We start from the raw sequence: 27,072 nt of genomic DNA, 5'->3' as shown, positions 1-27,072 counted from the left end.
ATTACTATATGTATTATTGTTACTATTATTATTATTACCATATTTATTATTATTATTATTACTATATTTATTATTATTATTATTATTACTATATTTATTATTATTATTATTATTATTACTATATTTATTATTGTTATTATTATTATTATTACTATATGTATTATTGTTATTATTATTATTACTACTATATGTATTATTGTTATTATTATTATTATTACTATATTTATTATTGTTAATATTATTACTATATGTATTATTGTTATTGTTATTATTATTACTATATGTATTATTGTTATTATTATTATTATTACTATATGTATTATTGTTATTATTATTATTATTACTAGTATTATTATTATTATTATTATTACTATATGTATTATTGTTATTATTATTATTAGTATTAGTATTCTTAAAAGTATTATTACTATTATTATTACTATATTTATTATTGTTATTGTTATTACTATTACTATATGTATATGTATTATTATAATTATTATTACTATATGTATTATTGTTATTATTATTACTATATGTATTATTGTTATTATTATTATTATTACTATATGTATTATTGTTATTATTATTATTACTATATTTATTATTATTATTATTATTATTATTATTACTATATGTATTGTTGTTATTATTATTACTATTACTATATTTATTATTATTATTACTATATGTATTATTGTTATTATTATTACTATTGTTATTACTATATGTATTATTATTATTATTTTTATTACTATATGTATTACTATTATTACTATTATTATTACTATACGTATTACTATTATTATTAATATATTTATTATTGTTATTGGTATTATTACTATATGTATTATTGTTATTACTATTGTTACTATATGTATTATCGTTATTACTATTATTATTACTATTAGTATTACTATATGTATTATTGTTATTATTACTATTATTACTAGTATTATTACTATATGTATTATTGTTATTATTACTATTATTATTACTGTATGTATTGTTATTATTGCTATTAGTATTACGATATGTATTATTGTTATTATTATTATTTGTAGTATTGTTACTATACGAATTATTGTTATTATTACTAGTATTGCTACTGTATGTATTATTGTTGTTATTATTATTACTATATGTATTATTGTTATTATTATTACTATTATTATTATATATTTTTTTATATTAATATTACTTTTTCTTCTTGATATGTGGCATTTTGATTCATTACATTTAGGTAACATGTTAGTGGTTTTGTGGCGATGTAAAAAGGAAGTGACTATGTTAAGAGGAAGTGGCGATGTTAGGAGGAAGTGACTATGTTAAGAGGAAGTGACTATGTTAGGAGGAAGTGACTATGTTAGGAGGAAGTGACTATGTTAAGAGGAAGTGACTATGTTAAGAGGAAGTGGTGATGTTAAGAGGAAGTGACTATGTTAAGAGGAAGTGGTTTTGTGGCTGTGTTAAGAGGAAGTGACTACCGTTAAGAGGAAGTGAGTATGTTAAGAGGAAGTGGTTTTGTGGCTGTGTTAAGAGGAAGTGAAACACAAACACTGCATGCCTAATATCTGGACAGAATCTTAAAGCTAGATTTCTATATCCATTTTTGGACTTATAAATGTAATGACATTTATATGATTTTGAAAGAATATAAGCTTAGTTCAACTGTCATACCATGTCTGTACCCAAAATATAAGCTTGTTTTACTCCAATGTTAGTAACAAAATATAAACAAACACTGTATGGCCTCAAAACATGGTTAAGACTATATTTTTGATATAATTGATGGTAACGCCTTGCATCCATAGCTCTGTCTATGAATTTGACAGTGTTTATATTTCTCCAGGCCCATTCAGCTTTTTACCAAAACAGAGGCAGGGTGGCCCTCTTTGTTATTGTTTCAACTAAGGATTCTAGCTTTAAAGTTTATTACAATGTATATAAATAAAGCAATGAGTTTAATTTCCATATAGCTGTTACATAAACTGAGTAAGCAAACATTTGTTGCGCTGTGTAGGTTTTATATTACAAATAAGCCTCTCCTAAAATGTCCTTAACTGCAGTATATAGCTGGTGCAAACCCCCTACCAAGGACTCCTATTCATAGCAGCATCCAGTTGTTCTCACCCAATAGCACCTACTGAAACTGAAGAGGGGGGTTAAGGCAGGTCAGGTATTTATAGTTGTGATAATTGTATTGTATTAAAAGGGCAAAGATTCACACAAATGACAAAGGTGCACATTGCATCCATACAATTAAGTAACACGTGATGATTTTGATGAGCAATACTTTGGTGATGTGAATACTGTAGTACAAGTAGATCAAATTTATTTTAAATTAGAACATACCACTTCTTTAAAAGACAAAATAAATAATCGTAATTATGTGAATATGTTCATAAACAATTAATGCTTCATAATTACGTCTGTCAGTGACAGCAGAGAGTTGATTGGGATATTCTTGGGGGTGTAGACATGACTGGAGTAGTACATAGGCTGCATAGTACACAGCCAGCTCAGGCTGAACAGAACAGAGCAGAAGGGAACAGAGCAGAAGGGAACAGAGCAAAACGGAGCAGAACAGAGCAGAACGGAACAGAACAGAGCAGAAGGGAACAGAGCAGAACAGAGCAGAACAGAACGGAACAGAACAGAGCAGAATGGAACAGAGCAGAAGGGAACAGAGCAAAACGGAGCAGAATAGAGCAGAACGGAACAGAACAGAAGGGAACAGAGCAGAATGGAACAGAGCAGAACAGAGCAGAACAGAACGGAACGGAACAGAACAGAGCAGAACGGAACAGAACAGAACAGAACAGAACAGAACAGAGCAGAACAGAGCAGAAGAGAGCAGAACAGAAGGGAACAGAGCAGAACAGAGCAGAACAGAAGGGAACAGAGCAGAACAGAAGGGAACAGAACAGAGCAGAACAGAGCAGAACAGAAGGGAACAGAACAGAGCTTTATTGTCCATCCAAGGATAGAAAAGTTTATTTGGCGTCACCTTACAAACTGCCTGCTGCACGTCTATATAATAGGATAGTTTGCTCTCCTGAGGTTGGTGTCCTAATTTTAGCCAACAAATTTGCTTTGGGAAATGTTCACCACATCATTGGTCCACTTCTGAATTCCCACAGTTTAACCACCTGGGCTGGGTTTCCCAAAGTGTCGTAGCAATGAGATCATACTAATTCCATTGAAACTAAATGGACGAAAGATGCTCTTAGTGCTACGATGCTTTTGGAAACCCAGGTCAGGAAGAGAGAGAGAGAGAGAGCATGTCATAGAAGCTAACCAGACTGTGGAGTAGTGTAGGCTATAGTGATTACATCACATTTAAACACCTCATGATTTGTTCCTCTTTGTATGGTGAGGAAGAATGTCTTTGTAGTTGTCAGTGATCATAGTGACATGTTGCCCATCTCCAAGAGGTGTTCAAAGTAAGTGTCTGCTGTGTTTTGGCCCACTGAGAGAGTTTAAATCCCCAAATAGCAAACCCGGGTTTCATCCGAGTCCCTCAGTGTATGTGGGTCATCCCAGGTTATCAGAGTCTAGTATAATCAAGGATCCCAGACCTGCTAAAAGCCATTTTGATGTATAGAGAACCCAGTCTACCCACACTGTGTAGTTGAATATTCTATTACTTTTGTATTTTACCACGTTTTTCTCCCAATTTCAATTACGATCTTGTTTCATCACTGCAACTCCCCAACAGGCTCGGGAGAGGCAAAGGTCAAGTCATGCGTCTTCCAAAGCATGACCCGCCAAACCACGCTTCTTAACACCCACCCTACTTAACCCGGAAGCCAGCCACACCAATGTGTCAGAGGAAACACTGTTCAACTGACTACTGAAGTTAGCCTGCAGGTGCCCGGCCCACCACAAGGAGTCGCTAGAGCACGATGAGCCAAGTAAAGCCCAACCTCTCCCCGCCCTATGGAACTCCCGGTCACGGCCGGTTGTGACACAGCCTGGGATCAAACCCGGGTCTGTAGTAACGCCTCAAGCACTGCAGTGCCTTAGACCACCGCGCCACTTGGGTGGCCCTGAATATTCTATTTTATTCTACTATTCTAATGTTGAAGTTGTCTGCTGTGTTTTGAACCTCAAGCTGAGATGTGGCTGTCTGTTGTGTGCCAACCATTGGTAAAAGCAGAATATTGACAACAGTGTTTTCCCCCCACACTGAGACTGTATCTGTCTGCTGTGTTGGAGAAAGTGTCCTAAACCGTGGGCTGTTGTGTAATCCCTCACTGGGCCCCTTGCTATTTCTGTGCCTGGGTCCCGCGTCACGCTTGGGTATTTTCTCTGGTGACTAGCTCACATCAATAGATCTCCTAATGCACGTTCAGTCAGCCAGCATCGGCGGCTGCAACGTCTGATTGATAAGATTTTACCCTCGCTAAATCTGATCATAATTGCTTATGTTATTACTATAGCCCAGGGATGTGGAGAATGGACAGCTGTAATTTGCAATATGAGGAATGTGACATGTGACTGGCGATGTGGGACAAGAAGAGAGTATACTAATGTCAGGTTTGTTTGAGGATTATATTCGACATCTGCATGTCCGTCTGTCTGCTGCTTGTGGAAAGACTATTTGAAAAACAGTAGGATAGAAAACAGTCTCTCATCTCACATCGGTGTTAATTCTGCATGTTGTGTTCTGTGCATGCTGTCATGCCATGGGCTTTCTGCCTCAGTGTCCCTGACTCGATGTGTTTTCCTTATAAAATGTATGGATGAGGGGCTAGTGTTAGACTACTCTGTATAGCTGAACGTGATGCAGTGGCATTGTAATGACGTTTTCCATAATCTATGTACAGTATGCTTCCCATTGTCTCCATGCAACATGCTTCAGCAGTGTTGCTGTACTATGTCTTATGAGCATGTAAATGTATAAGCAAACGGTATCTTGAATATAAAGAAACCTTCTAAGAGTCACCCCCTCCTCTCATCCACTCAATCACACACATGCGAGCAGCACATTCACACGCCAATAGCCAATCCACAATCATTCAAAAACACACTGATTTACCACCCAACTGCCAACCCACAATCATTTCAAAACACACTGATTTACCACCCAACTGCCAACCCACAATCATTTCAAAACACACTGATTTATCACCCAACTGCCAATCCACAATCATTTCAAAACCCACTGGTTTACCACCCAACTGCCAATCCACAATCATTTCAAAACCCACTGGTTTACCACCCAACTGCCAATCCACAATCATTTCAAAACACACTGACTTACTACTCAAATGCCAACCCACAATCATTTCAAAACACACTGACTTACTACTCAAATGCCAACCCACAATCATTTCAAAACACACTGACTTACTACTCAAATGCCAACCCACAATCATTTCAAAACACACTGACTTACTACTCAAATGCCAACCCACAATCATTTCAAAACACACTGACTTACTACTCAAATGCCAACCCACAATCATTTCAAAACACACTGACTTACTACTCAAATGCCAACCCACAATCATTTCAAAACACACTGATTTACCACCCAACTGCCAACCCACAATCATTTCAAAACACACTGACTTACTACTCAAATGCCAATCCACAATCATTTCAAAACACACTGACTTACTACTCAAATGCCAACCCACAATCATTTCAAAACACACTGACTTACTACTCAAATGCCAACCCACAATCATTTCAAAACACACTGATTTACCACCCAACTGCCAACCCACAATCATTTCAAAACACACTGACTTACTACTCAAATGCCAACCCACAATCATTTCAAAACACACTGACTTACTACTCAACTGCCAACCCACAATCATTTCAAAACACACTGACTTACTACTCAACTGCCAACCCACAATCATTTCAAAACACACTGACTTACCACTCAACTGCCAATCCACAATCATTTCAAAACACACTGACTTACCACCCAACTGCCTCCTATAGTACTACTCACTTGCCATATTCCTGTGAACTGTTTTGATATACCATGAATGATATATACTAGTGTATATACACGACCACTGGCTTTACCTACACAAGAAATTGATAGTTTCCTAAAAGAGAGGTCTGTTGGGAAGTGTAGTCTATATCTGCTGAGGGAACTTGTAAATATGACTAAGCAGAGGTTGGGAAGTGTAGTCTATATTTTCCTAGCCACCATGCTTCTACACCTGCATTGCTTGCTGTTTGGGGTTTTAGGCTGGGTTTCTGTACAGCACTTTGAGATATCAGCTGATGTAAGAAGGGCTATATAAATACATTTGATTTGATTTGATCTGCTGAAGGAACTAGTAAATATGCCTTAGCAGAGGTTGGGAAGTGTAGTCTATATCTGCTGAGGGAACTTGTATGACTTAGCAGAGGTTGGGAAGTGTAGTCTATATCTGCTGAGGGAACTTGTAAATATGATTAAGCAGAGGTTGGGAAGTGTAGTCTATATCTGCTGAGGGAACTTGTAAATATGATTAAGCAGAGGTTGGGAAGTGTAGTCTATATCTGCTGAGGGAACTTGTAAATATGATTAAGCAGAGGTTGGGAAGTGTAGTCTATAGCTGCTGAGGGAACTTGTAAATATGATTAAGCAGAGGTTGGGAAGTGTAGTCTATATCTGCTGAGGGAACTTGTAAATATGACTTAGCAGAGGTTGGGAAGTGTAGTATATATCTGCTGAGGGAACTTGTAAATATGACTTAGCAGAGGTTGGGAAGTGTAGTCTATATCTGCTGAGGGAACTAGTAAATATGACTTAGCAGAGGTTGGGAAGTGTAGCCTACATACAGTACAGGCTGTGTCCTTCCCTCTCTATATCTGTAGTGTAGTTCAGAAGAGAGGTATGCATTGTTTCAGTGAGGCAGGCTTATCTCCCTGACACCCTGCACTCGTAGTTCCCTCCTCTTATTGCTTTAGGATGGAAACATACCCAGCTATGAGGTCAGAATGACCTTGAGGAGAGAGAGAGATCCCCTGTCCCCTCCCGCTCAAGGCTTACAATGTTGTCACCTCTGCCCTTGCAGAATGTATCAAGAAGTCACATTTTACAGTATACAGTATATACCGTATTCTCCTCTTTGGTCTGTCTGTCTAGGAGAGGAATACAAACCCTATCAGATAGCTGTAGTGTTTAGCCCTGTGTCAAGTGGGAGGACAAAGTACTTCCCATTTAAATATTAGTTGGACATTCTTGCAGTAGAAGCATAACCTCTTTGATTTAATGTATTTTATCTCTGCATCTTAAGAGTCACCTTGGATTTGTATCATCTCTCTGGTCTGTTTGACAAATGTGTATGATGTCTGTGTGTGTGTGTGTGTGTGTGTGTGTGTGTGTGTGTGTGTGTGTGTGTGTGTGTGTGTGTGTGTGTGTGTGTGTGTGTGTGTGTGTTTGTAACAAAGAGAGAAATCCCTGGTTGTAACAAATAGTGAAAGAGAGAGCAGTAGGGTGGAACTGAAAGAGAGAGCAGTAGGATGGAACAGAAAGAGAGAGCAGTAGGAGGGAACAGAAAGAGAGAGCAGTAGGGTGGAACAGAAAGAGAGAGCAGTAGGGTAGAACAAAAAGAGAGAGCAGTAGGAGGGAACAGAAAGAGAGAGCAGTAGGGTAGAACAGAAAGAGAGAGCAGTAGGGTGGAACAGAAAGAGAGAGCAGTAGGGTAGAACAGAAAGAGAGAGCAGTAGGGTGGAACAGAAAGAGAGAGCAGTAGGGTGGAACGGAAAGAGAGAGCAGTAGGGTAGAACAGAAAGAGAGAGCAGTAGGGTGGAACAGAAAGAGAGAGCAGTAGGGTGGAACGGAAAGAGAGAGCAGTAGGGTGGAACAGAAAGAGAGAGCAGTAGGGTAGAACAGAAAGAGAGAGCAGTAGGGTGGAACAGAAAGAGAGAGCAGTAGGGTGGAACAGAAAGAGAGAGCAGTAGGGTGGAACGGAAAGAGAGAGCAGTAGGGTAGAACAGAAAGAGAGAGCAGTAGGGTAGAACAGAAAGAGAGAGCAGTAGGGTGGAACAGAAAGAGAGAGCAGTAGGGTGGAACGGAAAGAGAGAGCAGTAGGGTGGAACAGAAAGAGAGAGCAGTAGGGTAGAACAGAAAGAGAGAGCAGTAGGGTAGAACAGAAAGAGAGAGCAGTAGGGTGGAACAGAAAGAGAGAGCAGTAGGGTAGAACAGAAAGAGAGAGCAGTAGGGTGGAACAGAAAGAGAGAGCAGTAGGGTAGAACAGAAAGAGAGAACGTAGCTCATAGAATGTCCTAATTAAGAGTAGCTCAGAGGGTTTGAACCAGATAATCTTACATAACCTCGTTAAAGAGCACACAGCCTTTGATACTGAGAAGATGAGAATGATGTTCCCTCTGAGACCCAGCATACCATGAAGCCCCACGATGTAGAGCTGAGGTATAGGACTAGATTACATACCCTGGTCCACAGTATAGAACAAGATTACATACCCTGCCCCACGGTGTAGAGCTGAGGTATAGAACAAGATTACATACCCTGGTCCACGATGTAGAGCTGAGGTATAGGACTAGATTACATACCCTGGTCCACAGTATAGAACAAGATTACATACCCTGCCCCAAGGTGTAGAGCTGAGGTTTAGGACAAGATTACATACCCTGGTCCACGGTATAGAACAAGATTACATACCCTGGTCCACTTTATAGAACAAGATTACATACCCTGCCCCAAGGTGTAGAGCTGAGGTTTAGGACAAGATTACATACCCTGGTCCACGGTATAGAACAAGATTACATACCCTGGTCCACTTTATAGAACAAGATTACATACCCTGCCCCAAGGTGTAGAGCTGAGGTTTAGGACAAGATTACATACCCTGCTATGGAGCTATAGGGTACATCCCAAATGGCACCCTATTCCCTTTATAGTGCACTACTTTTGATCAGAGCCCTATGGGTAGTGCACTATATAGGGGATAGGGTGCCATTTGGGGTGCAGACATAGTGTAATGGAGCAGAGACACAGGTAGTCCCATGATATGGAGCTGAGGTATAGGATGAGATAATAAACAGTACACATATCCAGTGTCTTTGATGAGTTTAGCGTCCAGGTAAACATACACACTGTCATTGTAGTGCACTGGCCAGGGGTTAGATGAGGTACAGGTGAGGTACAGGCATTTGAGAGAGTCTAGTAAAGAGCATGGTTATTATTTTATTTCCTGCCGTGATCACTGGTCATTATGCACCAAGTTTAGTTGAAGGAGGAACTATTTAGGAAAAGGATTTTGCCTGTGAGGTTATAAGGTCCCGAAAAAAATAATGAACCAAGTGTTGATATGATCTGCTTTATGTTTCTTGTTGGGAGAAACAGGAAGTGGGTTGAACGTAAACTACAGTATTTTTGTAAGTAGGTAGTTGTGCTATTTTTGCACCTACTGATTAGTTGTGCATTATGTATTTGGTAGGGACAATGCATGTGTGTTCTTAATGTAATACTGTGAAGTATGTAATGTAATATTGTGAAGTATGTAATTTCACAAAAAATAATTATTCTGTTTCTGTTTTCTTTCAGATGACCCTTTCCTGCAACCAGTTTACATCTGCTAATATTACTACTACAGTAACATAACAGACTTTATCGTCTGTTGGAAATCAACCCTGAAGAGGAAGGTGACATTGGAATCGTCATGGAGTCACTAGAAACTACTGCAGAGGTGAAACGCTCTAAAGAGGCTCTGGATAAGACAGTTCCCCAGAGAAAGTCAGCAGCACCAGAACCTACGACTGCCCAAACTAAAATACCCCCCTCGGCTGATTCGGAAGGGGAGGGGTGGCATCTATGCCCAGAACCTGAGGAGGACCAGAGTAGAACCACATGTTGTTCAACAGATATGTCTGACTCAGGGAAACTAAGACAATTAGAAGGGAAATCACCACGCCAATTACAGGATCAACCCTGCAGTCATCCTCATTACAACGTATTAACCTCATATCCACCACAGGAGAGACAGACAGTTCCCTTTGCTAGACAGAAAACAGCAGATCACTTGCTTTCTGCACTGCCACTTGTCAGCTGTGGAGGGCCCTCTCCTCAGAGGAGCTCCCCCAGTTTACCCGTGTCTCTCCAACACTGTTCCCAGTCAGGAATAGAGGAACTATCCAAGGAGGTGTGTAGTAAGATGGAGCAGAAGCAGCAGCAGAGACCTGGAAAGTATGTTTGTGATTATTGTGGGAGGGCATGTGCCAAACCCAGCGTACTTAAGAAACATATTCGCTCACATACTGGGGAGAGACCCTACCCCTGCGTGCCCTGTGGTTTCTCCTTCAAAACCAAGAGCAATTTATACAAACACAGAAAATCTCATGCTCACTTGGTCAAAGCTGGGACAGTGCCATTTTCAGAACTGGGTTCTTACAATGCCAACATGGAGGACCGGGGATCTTTAGAAGGAGAAGGAGAGTTCTACTCTGATGCTGAGCAGAGCTCGGACACGGACGAAGACGATTCATCGCTCTTGGACACTGTTTCAGTGGAGGAACCAGATAGCACCACTGCTGTTAAAGTACTGAATCTCGTTGCCCAGAAACAGGGAGTTACATTAGCATCAACATTATCTGAGGACGGTCCACCCAGGCTCTTGGAGATCAGTGCTGCTCAGGCTCCAGCTGTTTCTCAGGTCAGCCGTGCGATCCAATCTAGCGCCATCAAGCAGCGGCTGGCACTACGGCTCTCAGAGAAAAGGAGCAGTGACACTGACACATCTCTCTCCCTGCCTAGCCAGGGAAGCAAAGGCAGCACAGACTCAGGCTACTTCTCACGCTCTGAGAGTGCTGAACACCAAACAGGTGGTCCTCCCAACACAAACGCCAAGTCCTATCAAGAGATAATGTTTGGAAAGTGTTACAAGCCGAACCCAAAACAACAGGCCATAACTGTTGTGACTTGCAGGACAGACTTAATGAGTGATCGTAAGACTTCGGAGCGAGGTGTTTCCCGCGTATTCACACAAGAAAAGGAATCAATGGTTGAATCGATCAGAATAAACACACATTCATTTACAAGGGAGGACATTAAGGAGGCTCAACTAGAGCTCTCTGATTCTGGACAGCTGGTCCGGAGCAACTCGATGCCCACGTCCTCGGTGGCATGTCAGGACATGTCACAAGGCCTGCGAGGCAGCCACTCCTTTGATGAAAGGGCGTCCCCTGGAGGCATTAGGAGACTTACGAGACAGGCTGCCTTTGAACACTCTGCACACGATGGACCTCCTGACCACTACGGAAACATCTCTGATATTTCCAACCTTGGAGTGGAGATGGAAAGTTTCACCATCCAACAAAAGCAAGCGATGGAATATGCGACGAGGAAACGGCGGAAGGAAAACTGTGTTGCGGAGGAGGAGGATGTAGGAGGCCAGTATCACACAGACTATGACCACTCTGAAGAGATGAGGGACTATGATTCAAAGCAAACCTCTCAAGGTGCTCTAACCACTACATCCTCAGTGAAAGGACATGCCCAAAGCGTGCACACACAGGATAGAACACAATGTGATAGACTGGAAAGGGAAATGTGGGAAAAGAGAGAGAGAGAAGAGAGAAGATCTTTAGGTAACGTCATCTCTGTGATTCAACACACTAACTCCCTTACCAGGTCTCTCTCTGAACAGTCAGATTCTTACAACTACCAGAGACAGGATAAGCCTTCCTCAATGGATGTGGTGGAGCAAACCGAAACTAGAGAGATGCACAAAAGGACTGAGATCTTTGCACACCAGTTGAGTGACAGTAGATTATTAGATAAGTCGTATCAAATGACACCTAAGCTAGTCCGTCAGTCTAACATACCGGTTCCAGAGATCAGGGTGACTGTAGAACCAGACAGTCCAGAGAAAGAGAAAGCATCTGAGGTAAAACAGGTGAAGGTGAAGGAGCCCGATAGACATATAGAGGAGTTCCAATGGCCTCAGAGGAGTGAAACACTGTCTCAGTTCCCCCCAGAGAAACTCCCTCCAAAGAAGAAGAGACTGCGCTTAGCTGACTTGGAGCACTCCTCTGGCGAGTCTAGCTTCGAGTCGGCTTGTACGAGCCTCTCCCGGAGCCCCAGTCAAGACAGCAATTTATCCTACTGCTCCAGCTTCTCATTTGACCGAGAGGAGAAAGAGAGAGAGGTTATCCCTAAGCCAGCTTCCCCGGCGGCTAGACAGGATGAGTTTGGCAAAGCGTTGGAGTTCTTAGCGGTGCCAGGAAGCGGCTACTCCCTCTCTATCCTGAACCAACGTCAACAACATGAAATGAGACGTACCTCTTCAGAACAGGCACCGTGCCACTCCCAGTGCAGAGAGCTCCCAGAGGTCCGCAGTGTATCGTTTGACTACGGCAGTCTCTCTCCAACGGCCAAAGTTAGACATGCGGAACTCAGCGCCAGCTACTCGGAGCCCAGACGGGGTAACTTGGTAAGACAGGAGTCCTTGAATGTTAACCTTGAATTTGCACATCCAGTCCTTCCGCTAAATATTCTTCCTCAGTACCTCAGCAGTGCCCTGTCGTTCTCAGCCACCGCTCTGCACTCTCAGTCTCTGCCAATGTTCGCCCCTCAGCCGTCACACTCTGGTCTCCTAGTTCCTGTTAGAATCCAGACTCACGTGCCATCCTATGGTAGCATCACATACACCACTGTGTCCCAAATTGTAGATGATCCATTCGAAGGCGTTAACTCCACCAGAACCTCTTTTCTCACTTCTCACTTCGCAAATTTAGCCACGAATTTGGACACATCGAATCTATTATTAGGACACCCTCGAGGACTGTTGACCAGCCCAGTCCAGGTTCAAGTTCTGGATCTGCCCCCAGCTAAGCTGAAGACAGGCATTCCTCTCTCCCTGACCTCCAGAACAATCTCCACCACCAATTGTGGGTCCAGTGGTGGGTCCAACAAGCGCATGTTGTCTCCGGCCAGCAGCTTGGACCTGTTCATGGAGGTCAAACAGCAGAAACGCGTCAAAGAGGAGAAAATGTACGGTGAGATAGTGGAGGAGTTGGGTGCTGTGGAGTTAGGGAATTATAATGTGACTGAAGAGAACAAGCACAGTTTAAAGTCAGAGTTTCAAAGTGACACCAACCAGGGAGCATCACTGTCAGGCTTTCCTTCAAAATCCTCTTTGTCTGCGTCATCCTCGCTTCATTCTCATAACGAGCCAGCAAGAGGAAGCGTCATCTCACCTCAGCAACAAGGGTCAGAAAGTCCTGATTCCCCTATGGATAACTCCCCAACAGAAGCAAGCCTACATCCACACGCTCTGCTTTCTCTGAAGGATTTCAATGAGTCTGGCATGGACAGCAAGGCACAGATGGAGGTGCTGGTGCAGCTAGTCAAAGGTCAGGGCATCCTCATCTCTGACGGGGAAAACACCAAACGGATATCTCAATTTCCAAGTCTCCGCACAATGACAGCTGTGAGTTGGTGCTATCTGAACTACACCAAGCCAAACAGCACTCACAGCAGCTCTCCCCTGTCCTCTGTGTACGCTACGTGGTGCATCAGTTCCCATAACCCCAACCCTCCTAACCTCAACACCAGAGCCACCTTGGCTCTGCTCCGCTCCAAACAGACGACTAACACATGGGTATACACCATGGCTGCCATGTACCAACCTGGGACTGGGAAGCTGGTCTCCTCCTCACTCTTATGGAGGCAGCGGCTCGGGCTGGTGAGAACACTGATCGTTCATTATTTCATTATTCATAATTCCATAAACGGCTATATTGAATGTTTCCAATCCTGGAATCAAGTTACATTATAAATACATCATCTAATTGTAACCATATTATACTTTTTCTTCTATACCTAAACTGCATGTTCACAGAATGTTTAATGTTTCACAAAAGTGTTTTATTTATTCTTTATATTAATGTTTAATGATCTGTCTCATTTAGCTACAGAGCAAACCGGAGTTCAACGAGCTGGAAGGGAGCTCTTATGGACGGAAAGTGAAGGATGCCAGCTGCAGGGGAAAAGCAAGGAAGGAGGACTGGAAAGAGAGGGAGGTCTCCTCGAAACAAACACCAACGCCAACACCAACACCAACACCAGCACCAACCCGGATCAAAATATTTGAAGGAGGGTCCGTTATGATAATATCACATCAATCAATAAGCGATAAAATATGACTTAGAATGTTATTTTGTAATGTGTACATGTTTTATAAAAGGGTTACGCCTGGTGGTAGAAATTATGTTTTACTTTATTTAACCTGGTAGTCCCATTGAAGTCAGAAGACCTCTTTGAAAGAGATCCCTGGAATTAGATTGAATAGCTGTTTTCACTTACTTTGCATGTCTATAGCTACTTATAATATAAAACACATGTCATTCCATGGAGGGCCAAGTGTCTGCAGGTTTTTGCTCCTCCTTTGTACTTGATTGATCAATTCAGGTCATTGATTAGTTAGGAACTCCCGTCACCTGGTTGTCTAGGTCATAATTGGACATAAATTGAAAGGAACTGACAAAAACCGGCATACACTCGGCCCTCCGTGGAATGAGTTTGACACCCCCCTGATATAGAACATCACATTCAGGTTGGTTTTCCTCCCTCAGGTTCAAGTCCAATGAGGACTATGTGTACGTGAGAGGCCGAGGCCGGGGGAAGTATATCTGTGAGGAGTGTGGCATCCGCTGTAAGAAACCTAGCATGCTGAAGAAACACATACGCACCCACACTGACGTCAGACCCTACGTCTGCAGGGTCTGCAACTTCGCTTTCAAAACTAAAGGTGGGTTTCCCTTCTTCTTTCATTGAGATGAATGAGACAAGAGCTGAACAAGCGCTTTGTGACGACTGCTGATTTAAAAAGGGATTGATCAAATCAACTAGATTGAATGATGATTGAATTGATGACAACAGTAACATTTACCCCCCCAAAAAAGTACAATTGAATGATAATGATAATAAGATAATCAGCTAAATGAATCTTTGACATGTTTGTCCTACAGGAAACCTGACCAAGCATATGAAGTCAAAGGCTCACATGAAGAAGTGTCGTGAACTTGGTGTGTCAGTCACAGTGGATGATACAGAGACACTGGAATCTGGTAAGATATTGACCAATGACCAGGGAGTTATTCAGATATTTAAAACTGATTGTGTAACCCATGGTAACTGTACCACAGAAAGAATGACAGAAACACGTGATGTATCCTTTGTCTTTATCCTTTGTCTTTATTTGTGTTCTTTCAAACAATGCAGATGACATCCAGCAAGACTTGAAGACCGGGGTCTTGAGCACAGCCAAACACCAGTTCTCAGATGCAGACGACTCCGATGGCATGGATGAAGAGATCGATGATATCGACGAAGATGACGATGACGATGATGACTACGACGGTGACTCTACTCCCAAGATCCTTTCCCGGAGCACCAGCCCTCAGCCCTGTGGCGTAGCCTCTCTGTCGGTCACAGCTACCGCCGTCATCCAGGGTGTGTCGTCAGACATCCATGGCTGTCCCCTCAGTACCTTCCATCCCCTCCCCAGCTGCCTCTCAACCTACACCCTGCCTAGCGTCGATATCCACCCCCATCCCACCTCCACCCTGCCAGGCATAGATGTCCACCCCCATCCCCATCCCCCCTCCACGGTCAGGAGGACAGGGCCAGACCGGAGAACTGTCTTGGCCTCCAGCCTGGACAAGGAAAACTGTAGCCTGGCCATGCTGTCTCCTGACCAGGGCTGTCTGTTCTTCGACCCATATCCCACCTGTCTGCTGTCCCCCGGCTGGGAGTCCCCTCTGAGGGAACCGCCTAACTCCCGCCTCGGCTACCTCTCCCCCCGGGGAGACCTCTCCCCCCGGGGACGCTCCTCACCTCGATGGGACACCTCCCCGCTAAGGCCCAGCTCCCCCAACCTCACCCCCATCCAGCACCTCTTCCCGGTCTGTATGGAGAGGCCCCTGTCCCCAGGTGGAGTGGACCTGGCTGGGAGGAGACAGAGGGTGGTGCTCAGGGCTGTGTCTCCACGTAGAGGGGGCTCACAACATAGAGACTCCGGGGATAAAACCAGGCAGCAAGCCAAGGCTGAACTGGTTCAGCAGGGAGGAGCCATTGAAATGGATATGGTATGTAATATAGTTGTTTACAGTATGTTTTCATTGACTAGTATATGTTTAGATTGACTGGTATATCCTTGTCCATCAAAACTGCTGCACTGACTTCATTTCAACTGACTTCATTTCAACTGACTTCATTTCAACTCAGTGTTCTTGATGTAAAACCTTTATTAATCACAATGTTTGTTTTTTTCACCAATGGTGTCCATGCATTTTTTTCTTGATTGTCATTTAAAACTTTTTTTTTTTTAGAAAGAAACTGTAGAAAAGTGTCTTCTGATAGTCACTATAACTTGTTGTGTTTAGGATCAGAGGAGAAGCGTGCCTCCCTGCCTGCCTGGGCCAACCTGCTCCAGTTGTCCCCGTCAGAACCTCTTCAGCCACCTCCCCCTACACTCTCAGCAGCAAGCTGGGACTCTCCTACCCATGGTGCCTATCGGAGGGATCCAGGTACTGCGCTCCCTGCCCTCCTGCAGCTCTGGCCGGACCCATCTGTCAGCCCTATCCCCTCAAAAGACTGAGCTCCACCAGGACAGCACTAAGGAGGGATCTGTTCGTCTGGCAGCCCTCGGTGCAGAGGACTCAGGAGCCCAGCAGCAGGGGAGGGAGAGGGGGATGGAGAGGGAGATGGAGAGGGGGATGGAGAGGGAAAGGCTGTCCCCCCTCCAGACACCCCGGGACTCTGAGGAGGAGAACCCCCCTGTCTCTGTCCTCACGGTCAGGAACCCTAAGCAGGAAGAGGTTCTTCAGACCTGCACCAAGGCCATCGCCTCCCTCAGGATCACCTCTGAAGAGCATCTATAGACTGGGGCTGCATCCCAAACAGCACCCTATTCCCTATATAAAGCACTACTGTTGACCAGAGGGCTCTCGTCACAAGTAATGCACTATATAAGGAATAGCGTACCATTTGGGCCTTTCCTCATTTGGGACGTTCCTTGGAGCTTCCTCCAGGAGCAGCTGAGCCCCCCCCCCCCCCCCCATCCAACGTCCAGTCCTCAGCTAGCATGGTTCTAGATCAATTAGCGATGTCTTGACAACTGCTATGGTCACATTTGAGTTGGCAAGACAGCACAAATAGATATGGAACCAGGCTACGTCCACAGTTCCTCTCAACCTCATTCCACTAGACAGGCAGGCAGGCAGGCAGGTAGACAGACAGACAGACAGACAGACAGACAGACAGACAGACAGACAGACAGACAGACAGACAGACAGACAGACAGACAGACAGACAGACAGACAGACAGACAGACAGACAGACAGACAGACCCCTGTCAGGCAGGCAGGCAGACAGACAGACAGACAGACAGACAGACAGACAGACAGACAGACAGACAGACAGACAGACAGACAGACAGACAGACAGACAGACCCCATTGGTTGGGTGTGGGGGGATTCTTCTCTCAGTTTCAGTTACTTCAGGTTTCTTCATGTTAGTAATGCAAAGGTCATGTGTCTTAACATTCCCCTCCCCTCCCCTCCCCTCACCATACTATATCTGAGAGGAAAACAAACCTTTAAATACATTACAAAACAGAGACGTTATACTCTCTATGAATTCTCTATGAATTTCTTTGAACTTTTAGGTCAGTGGAGAGGACGGTTGAAGTAGTGGACACAGGTGCAATATATGGGATTTAAAGAGAATGCTTCTACGTTAATTATGCTTGCATACACTTGCACACAAACAGAAACATTTATATTTATTATACCCCATAACCCACTCTTAACACATTTATTCATATAAATGCATATGTGTACTATTTTCAAAATAGGCTTGTTGTTTAAATTGTATTCATATCGAGTGATTAGTTAAGGATTTGATTCTTGGAGAGAAATTGGAAAGGAAATAACGGGTAAAGTATCGAAAAAAAATATGAAAGTATTTGAAAACTGAATCTGACCAAATTTAGTGTAGACTTGCTTCTTGTCCAGTTTGGTGCTTTTGATTGAAAAGCAAAGATCTGTGCCTTTTCCTTGCTTTCTACGTATGTTTTAAGGAATCATATTAAGCAAGGAAAAAGTGAATATCATGTTTTAAGGAAACTTTGAATCAGAATTGTCTGACGTGACAGTGTTATTATCAACAAAAAAATTGCACAAAAAAAAATTTGCTTTTACTTTGTGGAATTAAATTGCTGGTTTTTATAGCTACATTTTATGTAAAATATATCTATTTGAAATATTTGTTATGTTGCAGATTCTCAATGTTGTGGTTTTAGCTTTTTGAACAAACGCATGAGTTTTTGCTATTGCACACATAGAGAAGTGTATAGATGTCTTTATATATTAGAAAAGTATGCTTTTATTGATGATGGTAAATATTTGTCTACTATTTATATGCTGTATATGATCTCCACTTATGCAACAGTGTGTCCCACTGACCCAATGCTTATGAGATGCTTATGAAGTCATGTCATTGCATTATAACTTATGGCTTTAATCAATCGTTGTTCGTTATTCTGGCCTTTAAACCTTTATGAATTGAAATAAGCACTTTCATCCTATCTTTGATAACTGAATGAGAGGGTTATTAAGGAGAAATAAAAACAGTCATGTGCTCTAGTGTCACTTCAAACATTCCACTACTTTGAAGGGATTATTATCCGTGTGCACGTACAGGGCACATAAGTTTAACTCCTCTTTTATTTCAAGTGTGAATTCATTTTACTTACAAATTTTTTGGTAAAGAAGATGGGTGGGTTGAGTAGTTTGTAACGACCTGTAACGACGTACCTTGAAATTCAAATTTCCTTTACGTCCAATTTTATTTTATTTTTCTTTTTCAGTGTTGAATTCACATGACTTTGTATGTGAATTGTAGATACAGAGATAAACGACTAAGATTATCTTTTCAGAGGTAAAAAATATTGGCTGCATTTTCCAATATGGAAGTTAACAGGAATGTTAGCAAAATTGACATTTTGACATTTACAGGTTCACCGTTGAGGTATGAGTTAGTGGACTGATTTGAAACACACAACTCCACATGTTTACATTACAAGCACGGTGTTATAATCAGCTTTACCTCTCACAAGAATGTCTGGGGTAGCTATCGCTGAACCCAGTCAATGTACATGCTGTCTGGGGTCATACTGTAAGGTATGTACCATATAGCTACAGGGTTATGTTATGTGTGTATTCAGGTGGGGGAATAGAAATTCTTGCAACCAATAGATATGACTTTCTGTTGGATTTCATTTGACTGCAGATTATCAGTTTGTATCATCTCTCCCTCTCCTGCTACTGAACAGAACTACACTGAGTGTACCAAACATTAGGAACACCTTCCTAATATTAAGATGCACCCCCCTTTTGTCCTCAGAAAAATTTAATTAGTCGGGACATGGTCTCTTCAAGGCGTTGAAAGTGTTCCACAGGGATGCTGGCTCATGTTGACTCCAATGCTTCCCACAGTTGTGTCAAGTTGGCTGGATGTCCTTTGGATGGTGGACCATTCTCAATACACACGGGAAACTGTTGAGCGTGAAAAACCCAGCAGCTTTGCAGTTCTTGACACAAACCAGTACACCTGGCACTTACTACAATACCCTGTTCAAAGGCGCTTAAATATTTTGTCTTGCCCATTCACCCTCTGAATGGTACACATACACAATCCATGTCTCAATTGTCTCAAGGCTTAAACATCCTTCTTTAACCGGTCTCCTCCCCTTCATCTAAACTGATTCAAGTGGATTTAACAGGTGACATCAATAAGGGATCATAGCTTTCACCTGGATTCACCTGGTCAGTCTATGTCATGGAAAGAGCAGGTGTTCTTAATGTTTTGTATACCCAAGTGTATTTTCTGTTGCAGAGTATCGTCTGTGTTTTAGTCCACTATGTCATATCTATTGAACTGTGCTTCTCGTGTTCTTTATTAAAGTCTGTGTTAAATCACAGATCCTTTACCCATCACATATTGAAGCAGAAGCTCTGTGGATGATTACATTGACATTTTAGTCATTTAGCAGAGGCTCTTATACTCAATTTACAGTTAGGGCATTTATCTTAAGGTACCTAGGTGAGACAACCACATATCACATGGCAGATAATTCCCTTGTTTAGTTATTCACATCATTACAGGACAGTTCTTCTATTTGTGTCTTAATGTTGGAGCTTGTTTAGTTATTCACGTCATTACAGGACAGTTCTTCTATTTGTGTCTTAATGTTGGAGCTTGTTTGTTATTGTGTGCTATACTTTTGATAAATTAATTTTAAATGGTTTTTAAATGAATATACATCGTTCTCAATCATTTATGAATGTTTACTACAGATTATTTTGAACAGGGAATACCGAGTATTAATAACATTATCAGTAATTTATCTCCTTAAAGCTTTACCTTTGTGCTTGTTGATAATGAATGTCCAAAACCATCTACATAATCTATCGCATAATCTACAGTTGTTTAGGATTAGAGCAAACCCAGTGAGGTTTCAGATTATATCATACTCCCTCTGGGAGGGAGAACGATAGAATAGAGTGATAGAGAGATTCATGTTTCATATTCTACTGACATCCTCTGGTGAGGAATAGTCACTACAGACAGCGCTTACTCTGAGAAAGGGGCGGACTTGCAACTAAATACAATCATTTATAATCCAGCCACTGTTACTAAGCACGCCCTGATCAATTATACAATGGATTCGTGTGTATATTAGTCATAAAATGTCTCAGCTCTCTATGAATTCAGTTGCTGGTTGCTGCAGAGTGAGTAAACGATGGTTGCTGGTTGCTGTAGAGTGAGTAAACGATGGTTGCTGGTTGCTGTAGAGTGAGTAAACGATGGTTGCTGGTTGCTGCAGAGTGAGTAAACGATGGTTGCTGGTTGCTGCAGAGTGAGTAAAACATGGTTGCTGGTTGCTGCAGAGTGAGTAAACGATGGTTGCTGGTTGCTGCAGAGTGAGTAAAACATGGTTGATGGTTGCTGCAGAGTGAGTAAAACATGGTTGATGGTTGCTGCAGAGTGAGTAAAACATGGTTGATGGTTGCTGCAGAGTGAGTAAAACATGGTTGATGGTTGCTGCAGAGTGAGTAAAACATGGTTGATGGTTGCTGCAGAGTGAGTAAAACATGGTTGATGGTTGCTGCAGAGTGAGTAAACGATGGTTGATGGTTGCTGCAGAGTGAGTAAAACATGGTTGCTGGTTGCTGCAGAGTGAGTAAAACATGGTTGCTGGTTGCTGCAGAGTGAGTAAACGATGGTTGCTGGTTGCTGCAGAGTGAGTAAACGATGGTTGATGGTTGCTGCAGAGTGAGTAAACGATGGTTGCTGGTTGCTGCAGAGTGAGTAAACGATGGTTGCTGGTTGCTGCAGAGTGAGTAAACAATGGTTGATGGTTGCTGCAGAGTGAGTAAAACATGGTTGCTGGTTGCTGCAGAGTGAGTAAAACATGGTTGCTGGTTGCTGCAGAGTGAGTAAACGATGGTTGATGGTTGCTACAGAGTGAGTAAACGATGGTTGCTGGTTGTCTTATGTATAGAGCTAAATTGTACTGTTGCAAAGTCCTTAAAGTGTCTTGGTCAATATCAATCTGACTCTTGTCTTTAGGTCATTACAATCTTGGAAGCATAAGTTTGTGTGGTTTCATTGTGAGTCGTCCTCATCAAGGAAAGACATGTATACGTTCCCCTGTCTCTCTCTCTACTGGTGTCAGTATGTTCCCCTGTCTCTCTCTCTCTCTATTGGTGTCAGTATGTTTCCCTGTCTCTCTCTCTATTGGTGTCAGTATGTTCCCCTGTCTCTCTCTATTGGTGTCAGTATGTTCCCCTGTCTCTCTCACTCTCTCTCTCTATTGGTGTCAGTATTTTCCCTTGTCTCTCTCTCTCTATTGGTGTCAGTATGTTCCCCTGTCTCTCTCTCTATTGGTGTCAGTGTGTTCCCCTGTCTCTCTCTCTATTGGTGTCAGTATGTTCCCCTGTCTCTCTCACTCTCTCTCTCTATTGGTGTCAGTATTTTCCCTTGTCTCTCTCTCTCTATTGGTGTCAGTATGTTCCCCTGTCTCTCTCTCTATTGGTGTCAGTATGTTCCCCTGTCTCTCTCACTCTCTCTCTCTATTGGTGTCAGTATTTTCCCTTGTCTCTCTCTCTCTATTGGTGTCAGTATGTTCCCCTGTCTCTCTCTCTATTGGTGTCAGTATGTTCCCCTGTCTCTCTCTCTATTGGTGTCAGTATGTTCCCCTGTCTCTCTCTCTATTGGTGTCAGTATGTTCTCCTGTCTCTCTCTCTCTATTGGTGTCAGTATGTTCCCCTGTCTCTCTCTCTATTGGTGTCAGTATGTTCCCCTGTCTCTCTCTCTATTGGTGTCAGTGTGTTCCCCTGTCTCTCTCTCTATTGGTGTCAGTGTGTTCCCCTGTTTCTCTCTCTCTCTCTCTCTCTCTCTCTATTGGTGTCAGTATGTTTCCCTGTCTCTCTCTCTATTGGTGTCAGTATGTTCCCCTGTCTCTCTCTCTCTCTATTGGTGTCAGTATGTTCCCCTGTCTCTCTCTCTCTATTGGTGTCAGTGTGTTCCCCTGTCTGTCTCTCTATTGGTGTCAGTATGTTCCCCTGTCTCTCTCACTCTCTCTCTCTCTATTGGTGTCAGTATTTTCCCCTGTCTCTCTCACTCTATTGGTGTCAGTATGTTCCCCTGTCTCTCTCTCTATTGATGTCAGTATGTTCCCCTGTCCCTCTCTCTGTGTTGGTGTCAGTTGTGTCCCTGTCCCTCTCTCTGTGTTGGTGTCAGTTGTGTCCCTGTCCCTCTCTCTGTGTTGGTGTCAGTTGTGTCTCTGTCCCTCTCTCTGTGTTGGTGACAGTTGTGTCCCTGTCCCTCTCTCTGTGTTGGTGTCAGTTGTGTCCCTGTCCCTCTCTCTGTTTTGGTGCCAGTTGTGTCCCTGTCCCTCTCTCTGTGTTGGTGTTAGTATGTTCCCCTGTCTCTCTGTGTTGGTGTCAGTATGTTCCCCTGTCTCTCTGTGTTGGTGTCAGTTATGTCCCTGTCCCTCTCTCTGTGTTGGTGTCAGTTGTGTCCCTGGGGTTTATTTTGAGGTCTTATCACAGCTGTTCTATATGTGGGAAAGACCCCCCACCCCCACCCCCTCTCTCTCGCTCTTTTCCTCCTTCTCACTTCTCCTTTTCTTTCTCATATACCCAGGACCTTCTGGTAAGAATCAGTTCAATATCTCGTATGCATTTTGTGTTTTTGGTGATGTAGACCGAAATTTTATCATGGGTATATGTTTCCTGTCTTCTTGTGGCATTATATGGATTGTTTGAAAAGTATTTTGGATAAGCTATTTTTATTTTTGGAATGGGTAACAGATTTGTCATATTGGTGAAGTAGTGTACAGTTTGTGTTACAGTGGACCACTTGTTTTTTGTCATTTTTATGTGAACTTGTCAATTACAATATCGGGATACTGTTGAATCAGATTAGTGTTCGGTTCCAAAAGTCTTTCTTGGAATGGATTAGGCAGGCTGCTTGGAGGTTGATGTCCTATCACACTACTCTATCTGAAAGATTCATTAGAAATACATACACATGCAAAGTGTCCCATTTTTAGACAAGAAGCTGTGGAATATAGTATTACAATAAAAATAGATGTGTTACTTCTTCTGGGTATAATGCAACTCCAACTCTGTTGTGTAGTCACTGTTCTGGGTATTTCAAGTGCTGGTATTAGTTTCATCAATCCATATACTACTACAATTTACACCAACAAAAGTGAGGTTTTGAAATAAATAAATAACATGACCATATTAAGAAGTTCCTAAAATAGCATGTGTGCCCAGAACAGGTGGCAAGTACTCTGACAGCTCAGCTCTGCCTGTGAAAGCACTGAGCAGCGGGAAGGGGAGAATGAGTAGAGGCTTTGCACCCAGGCAGCAGACTAATTATATGCACATAAACAGGCCACAGTCAAGCTCCACCAACCAGACTTCAGTTGATATATTATAAGTTGTGAATCTGATTGACTATGTCATTTAGGGTCATTCAATAGATACAAATCAAGAGAAAACATAATAATATTGGAAAAGATTATGTTAAAGCTATTCTGTTGAAGTTTGGATTGACCTTGCCTTGAATGTTTTCCCCTTATACAGTAGTATAATACTAGAAGTATATTAGTATACACTGAGTGGACAAAACATTAGGAACACATGCTCTTTCCATGATATAGACTGACCAAGTGAATCCAGGTGAAAGCTATGATCCCTTATTGATGTCACTGTAACGTCTGGAGAGTGATGGGTGTGGAGTCAGACGCAGAAGGTTGACGGGAAAAAAACGCTTTAATGTCCTTTCGCACAGTAACCAGTTACAAACATGGGTGAAGCCCAAAACACAGGTGCAACAAACCCAAAACCATAGTTACTAAAAAACCCGGACAGCGAAAACCCAACAGAACACAAACACCACTAATGTATAATAACAACAAGCCCGCACAAACACCAGCGGGCTAAACGAACTTAAATAACACCCATCCCAAAACCCCAACAAGGAACAGGTGAAAACAATTAGACAAAAACAAACGAAAAGGAAAAAGGGATCGGTGGCAGCTAGTAGACCGGTGGCGATGACTGCCGAGCGCCGCCCGAACAGAAAGGGGAGCCACATTCGGTGGTATTCGTGACAGTCACTTGTTAAATCCACTTCAATAGGTGTAGATGAAGGGGAGGAGACAGGTTAAAGAAGGATTTTTAAGCCTTGAGACAATTGAGACATGGATTGTGTATGTGTGTCATTCAGAGGGTGAATGGGGAAGACATAATATTTAAGTGCCTTTGAACAGGGTATTGTAGTAGCTGCCAGGTGCACCGGTTTGTGTCAAGAACTGCAACGCTGCAGGGTTTTTCACGCTCACCCGTTTCCCATGTGTATCTAGAATGGTCCTCCACCAAAAGGGCATCTAGACAACTTGACTCAAATGTGGGAAGCATTGGGGTCAACACGGACCACATCCCTGTGGAACCCTTTAGACACCTTATAGAGTCCATGCCCAACTATTTAAGGCTGTTTTGAGGGCAAAAGGAGGGTGCAACTCAATATTAGGAAGGTGTCCCTAATGTTTTGTACACTCAGAGTATTTTATTGCTTTTATTACCCGAGCATGAGGAACAAATCGGGGGATTTGCATTGTGAGTGTGTGGATTAGCGCATAGTCTCTAGGTCTTGTCTCATTAATGACCATCCTTCATGGAAACATTGAACTAGAATATAACCACATTAGTTTTAGTCATTCTAATATTATGCTGTATCATTCTCTCTCGTTGCTAGCCTATCAGAATGGAGACTTGTCAGGTGAATGGCCAGGGGGAGCCAGCCCAGGGTCAGGGTCAGGTGGACTTGACAGAGGACCTGAGCAAGCAGCTAGAGGACATTATCAGTACCTACCAGGAGGCCAGTGAGGAGCCCACGGAGCAGGAGGAGGTGGAAGAGGAGGCGCTGAAGGAGCAGGTCACGAAGAAGAGCTCTGCCAAGGACCAGAAACTGGAGAAGAAGATGCTCAAAAGCCTTGGTGGGTTCTTTTCTTCTTCTTCTTTGGTTCTATTCAGCATCATTAGTTCTAGTGTTACGGTGTATCAATAGTTCTAGTGTTACAGTGTATCAATAGTTCTAGTGTTACAGTGTATCAATAGTTCTAGTGTTACGGTGTATCAATAGTTCTAGTGTTACGGTGTATCAATAGTTCTAGTGTTACAGTGTATCAATAGTTCTAGTGTTACGGTGTATCAATAGTTCTAGTGTTACGGTGTATCAATAGTTCTAGTGTTACAGTGTATCAATAGTTCTAGTGTTACGGTGTATCAATAGTTCTAGTGTTACGGTGTATCAATAGTTCTAGTGTTACGGTGTATCAATAGTTCTAGTGTTACGGTGTATCAATAGTTCTAGTGTTACGGTGTATCAATAGTTCTAGTGTTACGGTGTATCAATAGTTCTAGTGTTACGGTGTATCAATAGTTTTTGTGTTATTAACTGTACTATAACGTGATCTCTATTCAGGTAAAGAGGCCATGCTATTGATGCAGAGTTTGAACAAGCTCGGCACGCCAGAGCAGAAACTGGAGGCCATCATCAAGAAACATGCTGAGCTGGTGAGCGGAGCGTGCTGATCCATGAGGCAGTGTTGATCCATGCTTCAGAGTTAGTGCTGATCCATGAGGCAGTGCTGATCCATACCCCAGAGGTAGTGTTGATCCATGAGGTAGTGTTGATCCATGCCCCAGAGGTAGTGCTGATCCATGAGGTAGTGCTGATCCATGAGGCAGTGCTGATCCATGAGTTAGTGCTGATCCATGAGGCAGTGCTGATCCATGAGTTAGTGCTGATCCATGAGTTAGTGCTGATCCATGAGGCAGTGTTGATCCATGAGGCAGTGCTGATCCATGAGGCAGTGCTGATCCATGCTTCAGAGTAGTGCTGATCCATGAGGCAGTGCTGATCCATGAGTTAGTGCTGATCCATGAGGCAGTGCTAATCCATGATGCAGTGTTGATCCATGAGGCAGTGTTGATCCATGAGAGAGTGCTGATCCATGCTTCAGAGTTAGTGCTGATCCATGAGGTAGTGTTGATCCATGCCCCAGAGGTAGTGCTGATCCATGAGTTAGTGCTGATCCATGAGGCAGTGCTGATCCATGAGGCAGTGCTGATCCATGAGGCAGTGCTGATCCATGAGGCAGTGTTGATCCATGAGGTAGTGCTGATCCATGAGGCAGTGCTGATCCATGAGGCAGTGCTGATCCATGAGGCAGTGCTGATCCATGAGGCAGTGTTGATCCATGAGGCAGTGCTGATCGATGAGGCAGTGCTGATCCATGAGGCAGTGTTGATCCATGAGGCAGTGTTGATCCATGAGGCAGTGCTGATCCATGAGGCAGTGTTGATCCATGGTTCAGAGTTAGTGCTGATGGAAAAAGTACCCAATTGTCATACTTGAGTAAAAGTAAAGTCACCTAGTAAAATATTACTTGAGTAAAAGTCTAAAAGTATTTGTTTTTAAATATACTTAAGTAGCAAAAGTAA

General features: G+C 42.6%; 2 protein-coding genes across 2 annotated transcripts in view; both read left to right on the top strand.

Annotated features, from left to right (window-relative positions):
- The first annotated feature begins 10,382 nt into the window (after positions 1-10,382).
- Positions 10,383-16,866, top strand: hivep2b (HIVEP zinc finger 2b). Its single transcript, XM_038966960.1, has 7 exons — positions 10,383-13,667; positions 13,894-14,081; positions 14,557-14,732; positions 14,953-15,051; positions 15,206-16,071; positions 16,369-16,556; positions 16,785-16,866. The coding sequence occupies exons 1-7, from the start codon at positions 10,383-10,385 to the stop codon at positions 16,864-16,866; spliced, it is 4,884 nt and encodes a 1,627-aa protein (XP_038822888.1).
- A 4,627-nt stretch (positions 16,867-21,493) lies between these two features.
- txlnbb (taxilin beta b) overlaps positions 21,494-27,072 on the top strand; it is a 29,459-nt gene continuing 23,880 nt past the window's right edge. Inside the window, exons 1-3 of the mRNA XM_038966959.1 lie at positions 21,494-21,514; positions 25,322-25,562; positions 26,051-26,142. Coding sequence (XP_038822887.1) covers positions 21,494-21,514; positions 25,322-25,562; positions 26,051-26,142 — 354 coding nt within the window. The remainder of the gene's footprint in view (positions 21,515-25,321; positions 25,563-26,050; positions 26,143-27,072) is intronic.

This window comes from Salvelinus namaycush, chromosome 28, assembly GCF_016432855.1.
Source record: "Salvelinus namaycush isolate Seneca chromosome 28, SaNama_1.0, whole genome shotgun sequence".
In the NCBI taxonomy this organism is placed as follows: Eukaryota; Metazoa; Chordata; class Actinopteri; order Salmoniformes; family Salmonidae; genus Salvelinus; species Salvelinus namaycush.
Note: the sequence above shows the minus strand (reverse complement) of the source record. Positions and strands in the feature narration are given on the sequence as shown.

Bases quoted from the DNA above. Each gene is read 5' to 3' on its own strand.
- hivep2b (XM_038966960.1), top strand. From the start codon at position 10,383: ATGGAGGACCGGGGATCTTTAGAAGGAGAAGGAGAGTTCTACTCTGAT. The intron at 14,082-14,556 runs GTCCGTTATGAT...TTCCTCCCTCAG, and splicing joins ATCAAAATATTTGAAGGAGG to GTTCAAGTCCAATGAGGACT. The intron at 14,733-14,952 runs GTGGGTTTCCCT...TTTGTCCTACAG, and splicing joins CTTCGCTTTCAAAACTAAAG to GAAACCTGACCAAGCATATG.